Raw genomic sequence first — 6,124 nt, 5'->3', positions numbered from 1 at the left:
ATATATATATATATATATATATATATATATATATATATATATATATATATATATATATATATATCATTTAATAAATTATCAATAAAACTACCATAAACATGTACACATGTTAATAATATATTATCAAATTTCTGTTAAAATGTATCGATTCAAGTTATTTTTAAAATTTTAATGAGTCAAACTTGTCAAAATAATCATATAAAGATGAAATCCAAACCATTTACACGTCAAACCGATCAAATAACACGAGCCCTTTCATCGAGGCTTACCCAAAACAAGTAATTTTAATAACATATGTGTGATTGGATATTTAAAAAGGAGAAGGAAAGGGACACGAGAAAGACCTGGAATGTGCAATTGCAAACTGAGAAATTTTGTGAATTAATGGAAGATTCTTCCTCCATTTTCAAAGTCAAATTCGAACGCTATGAGTCATTGGGTCATGTGTCTTCTTCCCATTGATGATCCCACAAGCGATTAATTAACCATTTTCTTCAACAACTGCTCCAATCCTAACAACACCGTGGGAATAAAAAATATGACTTCTTCTCCCCTTCCAGAACGCCAAAATTATTTGCGAAAGATTCAATTTCAATACAATTCTCAGTCTCATAGCCGTCGTCGTTGTCGTCTGCCTCCTCTTTCTAGAATGCCTTCTTTGACTTTTGAAAATTCGTCTCTAATCATATCATATATGCATATACCTGCCCAATCGTCGTCACCCCAAAAGATTAGTTTCAGATTCCATCGTTTTCATTCTCACTTTCATTTTCATTGTTTAATAATATCTCCTTTTGATTGTTCAGAACCCTTTCCTTTTGTTGTTATCTAATTGGGTTTTAGTTCGTTTGACGAACAGATCAAAGTAGTAGAAACAGGCCGTCTGTTTGTGTGTGTGTGATGTTCGGATCATGACCTCCGATCATTCATCATCTACCGCCGATATGATCTCAGATGGATCCAAGAGTGTCGATCTTCAACCCCATCGACAAGAAGAAGATGCAGATAGCTCGCATAATTCATCTTCCCGCAGAAGCATTCCGTCGAACACTTCGAGGGCAAACTCAGTGAAAGAAGTTGCGTTTGTTGATTTGGGATCAAAGGGCGTGCGATATGGATCTCGAAAAGGAAGCTCTGGTGCAGAAAGGTTTAGCATGTCCATGTCGCAAAGAGAGATTAGTGATGAAGATTCAAGGTTGGTTTTTGTAAACGATCCAGCAAAAACTAATGAAAAGTTTGAATTTTCTGGGAATTCCATTAGAACAAGCAAGTATTCCGTTCTAACTTTCTTGCCCAGAAACCTGTTTGAACAATTCCATAGAGTCGCGTATGTTTATTTCCTCATAATCGCTGTCCTCAACCAGCTTCCACAGCTTGCAGTTTTTGGGCGTTTTGCCTCCATCTTGCCATTAACAATGGTGTTATTAGTTACAGCAGTGAAAGATGCTTATGAAGACTGGAGACGACACAGATCTGACGCGATTGAAAACAATCGTTTATCAACTGTTTTAGTGAACAGTTCATACGAACATAAGAAATGGAAAGACATTCAAGTAGGAGAAATCATCAAATTTTCTGCAAACGAAACAATTCCATGTGATATCGTTTTGCTTTCAACTAGCGATCCAACGGGAGTCGCTTACATCCAGACCATCAATCTAGACGGAGAATCTAACCTAAAAACACGTTACGCCAAACAAGAAACCCTTTCAATCATCCATGAGAACAAGGAGATCAACGGCGTTATCAAATGTGAAAAACCCAACAGAAACATATACGGTTTCTTAGCCAACATGGAGATCGATCAAAAACGCGTCTCACTCGGCCCTTCCAACATCGTTCTTCGTGGATGTGTCCTCAAGAACACGAACTGGGCAGTAGGAGTTGTGGTGTACACCGGAATGGAAACCAAAGTCATGCTCAACAATTCAGGCGCCCAATCAAAAAGAAGCCATCTTGAAGCTCGCATGAACAGAGAAATCATCTTTTTATCGATTTTTCTTGTTGTTTTATGCTCGGTTGTTTCAATTTGTGCTGGTGTTTGGTTGAGACGCCATAGAGACGAGCTTGATATCATGCCTTTTTATAGAAGAAAAGATTATTCAGAAGGAGATGCTGAAAACTACAAGTATTACGGATGGGGGATGGAGATATTCTTCACGTTTCTTATGTCGGTGATTGTGTTCCAGATTATGATACCAATTGCTTTGTATATATCCATGGAACTAGTGCGTGTGGGCCAGGCTTACTTCATGATCCATGATGATAACATGTATGATGAAAGTACAGATTCGAGATTCCAATGTAGGGCCTTGAATATGAATGAGGATTTAGGTCAAGTGAAGTATGTTTTCTCTGATAAAACTGGCACATTGACTGAAAACAAGATGGAGTTTCAGTATGCAAGCATTTCTGGTGTCGATTACAATGGGGAGAAATCAGAGTTTTATGGAGAAGATGAGGGTTACTATGCTAAAGGTGCTAAAAATCTTCTATATTTGCTTCTTGTTCTTCATTTTCAGTTGTACACAGATCAATTGACTAATCTTTATTGTTCTTTTACAGTGAATGGGCTTGTTTTGAGGCCCAAAATGAAGGTGAAAATTGACCCAGAGCTAGTTCGTTTATCACAAAATGAATCAAAAACCCAAAAACAAATTTATGATTTCTTCCTTGCATTAGCTGCTTGCAACACAATTGTCCCAATTGTGGTTGATACATCAAATCCTACTGAGAAATTGATCGATTATCAAGGGGAATCCCCAGATGAACAAGCCCTAGTTTATGCTGCAGCTGCTTATGGTTTCATGCTTATTGAACGAACTTCAGGTCATATAGTCATCGATATTCATGGTGATCAACAAAGGTAGATTCAATCATTCGAAACAATTGGATGATCTTGTTCTAATTAATCTTATATAATCTATTTGTTTTCTAATTGATGAATTTATACAGGTTCAATGTTCTTGGAATGCATGAATTTGATAGTGAAAGAAAAAGGATGTCAGTTATATTAGGGTTTCCCGATAACACAGTGAAAGTTTTCGTAAAAGGTGCAGATACAACGATGTTTAACGTTATAGATAAATCAATGGATTCAGATATAGTAAAAGCAACCGAATCCCATCTTCATTCATATTCTTCAGTCGGATTAAGAACCCTAGTTATGGGAATCCGTGAACTAAATTCTCATGAATTCAATCAATGGCGTTCATCTTACGAGTCTGCAACCAATGCTTTAATGGGTAGGGCGCGTTTACTTAAAAAGGTGGCAATCAATTTAGAAACAAATCTCAACATATTAGGAGCTTCAGGAATTGAAGATAAATTACAAGAAGGTGTACCTGAAGCAATCGAGAGTTTAAGAACAGCTGGCATAAAAGTTTGGGTTTTAACAGGCGATAAACAAGAAACCGCTATTTCAATTGGATACTCATCGAAGCTTTTAACAAATACAATGACGCAAATTGTAATAAACAATAATTCTACCGAATCGTGTAGAAAAAGCTTGAGAGATGCGTTGACTAGGTCTCGCAAAAGTGATAGTTCTGGAGATGATTCAAGATCGATTGCTTTGATTATTGATGGGACAAGTCTTGTGTATATCCTTGATACGGAACTTGAAGAACAGGTGAATATTCATAATTCATAAACCCTAGAATTTCTTCTCTTTTGAGTTTTTATAATCTGATTTTTTTTTATTTGTTTCAGCTGTTTGAATTGGCGAGTAAATGCTCTGTGGTTTTATGTTGTCGAGTGGCGCCATTGCAAAAAGCTGGGATTGTTATGCTGATTAAAAAAAGAACAGATGATCTCACCCTTGCCATTGGAGATGGTAAGCATAAAATTGGAATGCAAGGGTAAAATAGTCATTTCGGTTACAGGAATCATGATTACCATTTCTCTTTGTAGGTGCCAATGACGTTTCCATGATCCAAAAGGCGGATGTCGGAATCGGAATCAGCGGACAAGAAGGTCGGCAAGCTGTGATGTCATCGGATTTTGCTATGGCTCAATTCCGTTTTCTGGTTCCTCTTTTGTTAGTCCATGGACACTGGAATTACCAAAGAATGGGTTACATGATCCTCTACAATTTCTACAGAAACGCAGTTTTTGTCCTCGTTTTATTCTGGTAATTTCATCTCTTTCATCTCCCTCCAATAAAAAAAGCATTCTTTTTCTAATTTCTACAACTCTATCCAGGTATGTTTTATTTACTGCATTCACTCTATCAACCGCCATTAACGAATGGAGCAGCGTGTTGTATTCTGTAATCTATACGTCTGTACCCACAATTGTTGTTGGAATTCTCGAAAAGGATCTAGGAAGAACGTCTTTACTAAAATACCCTCAGCTATATGGAGCGGGACAAAGGCAAGAAAGCTACAATACGACATTGTTTTGGCTTACCATAGCAGACACGTTATGGCAGAGTATAGTCGCCTTCTTCATTCCGCTACTCGCATACTGGAAATCCACCATTGATGGTCCGAGTATAGGCGATCTTTGGACCCTTGCGGTTGTTCTTCTGGTTAATCTTCACTTAGCGATGGATGTCACCACATGGAATTGGATTATTCACGCATCGATTTGGGGTTCAATTGTTGCAACGATTATTTGTGTGATCATCATCGACGCTATCCCGATCTTGCCTGGATACTGGTATGCATAATCTCTTACTTTAATCTTCAATTTCACGAACCCTAACCCTAACCCTAACCTCCGATACTTTTGCAGGGCGATCTTTTATCTTGCAGGCGATGGTTTGTTCTGGATTTGCTTGATTGGGATCGTGGTGGCTTCCTTGATTCCTCGATTTGTTCTGAAAACATTGTTGCAGCGTTATAAACCGACGGATGTTCAGATCGCCGGGGAGGCGGAGAAATTTGGGGATTTAGTAGAGTCAAGAAGTGGAGAAATAGAATTGCATCAACAGCAAAGATGATTTTTTTTTTTTTTAAATTATATTCTTTAGGTTGCTAGAGAAATGTTCTCTTGCTGTGCCTGTGTTTGTGTAGTTTTTTTTTTTTTTTAAATCCTAAGGATAGAGCATGAAAGTTTTTTGTTCATAGTTTGATCATTATTTATGCAAGTTACTTGGTCTTGTATCTATTGTAAATTTTCATTGTTTACAATATAAAATTTTGGTACATGTTTTGTAGATGAACATATGGTTTCGTAAATGATTGGAACATCCACCGAACAGTTTGATGGAAAGTTTGTTTGTATGATAGCTGAAAAATTATGTACAAAATTTATGATCGTTTAATTAAGTAAACAAACATGAAAAACATGCCATGTTTGTTTATGTTTGTTTCTTTCTACCTAAGATGTTTTCCGAATTTATTATTGGATCGTTTACGTTTATTTAAATCATCTTATAGAACTTGTCAAGAATTGAGATTGTCGGATTGTATTATTGTAATTCTAATGCCATTTCTGTTTTATCATTCCTTTACTAAACCTACACGAAAAAGTTATACAATCATTTCTAGTTCTCTTCTATCCAATTTATCCATATGTACCAAACACTATCTTAAAGAGCATGTATCTTTCAACTATTGACCACATAATATATGATGAATTGTTGTAATCTTCAAATTAATCCAAAGTGAACAAAAGTCGTACGAATATTTACTTTTTAGCGACATGCATTACAATCTATACATATCCATAATCATATATTGAAACCTTTAATCATGGTCTTAAGAGAAATCAAGCATGCATAACAAGCTATCCAACAATACCAAATCATATAAACACTCGCAGGGGCGGACGCAAAATTTCACAGTAGGGGTTACACGAGAAAGTCAGGGGTTGCATGATAATAGAAAAAATAAAAATTTTAAAAATTTTCGAAAATTTTTCCACTGCGGCCGGAAAAGTTAGGGGTTGCCGGTGCCACCCTCGACCACCCCTAAATCCGCCCCTTAACACTCGATACATAATCTTTAAGATAACAAAATCCCATACATGAATTATTTCCAATAAGGTAATATACTTTGCCATAAAGCCATTTAGGCATCACATTTTCACTTGTCATAACTTGTCTAAATATTTTTTGTGTCCAAACAAATGCCATTCCAAAAGTATTATATCCAAAAATATTGGTTGTAACGAATAT

The 6,124-nt window shown here is 36.4% G+C and overlaps 1 protein-coding gene across 1 annotated transcript; it reads left to right on the top strand.

The window, feature by feature from the left end:
• Positions 1-317: 317 nt before the first annotated feature.
• On the top strand, positions 318-5,167 carry LOC145159890 (phospholipid-transporting ATPase 1-like). The gene is made up of 7 exons (XM_079078946.1): positions 318-2,478; positions 2,566-2,866; positions 2,956-3,631; positions 3,712-3,835; positions 3,913-4,132; positions 4,204-4,662; positions 4,738-5,167. The coding sequence occupies exons 1-7, from the start codon at positions 912-914 to the stop codon at positions 4,943-4,945; spliced, it is 3,555 nt and encodes a 1,184-aa protein (XP_078935072.1). The 5' UTR covers positions 318-911; the 3' UTR covers positions 4,946-5,167.
• The last annotated feature ends 957 nt before the right edge of the window (positions 5,168-6,124 follow it).

This window comes from Lactuca virosa, chromosome 2, assembly GCF_052849685.1.
Source record: "Lactuca virosa cultivar CGN04683 chromosome 2, Lactuca_virosa_CGN04683_v6, whole genome shotgun sequence".
Taxonomy (NCBI): Eukaryota; Viridiplantae; Streptophyta; class Magnoliopsida; order Asterales; family Asteraceae; genus Lactuca; species Lactuca virosa.
This window is presented reverse-complemented; position numbering and strand designations above follow the sequence as displayed.

Coding starts and splice junctions, on each gene's coding strand:
- LOC145159890 (XM_079078946.1), top strand. CDS start 912: ATGACCTCCGATCATTCATCATCTACCGCCGATATGATCTCAGATGGA. Junction 4,133..4,203: donor TTTGTCCTCGTTTTATTCTG/GTAATTTCATCT, acceptor AACTCTATCCAG/GTATGTTTTATTTACTGCAT. Junction 4,663..4,737: donor CCGATCTTGCCTGGATACTG/GTATGCATAATC, acceptor ATACTTTTGCAG/GGCGATCTTTTATCTTGCAG.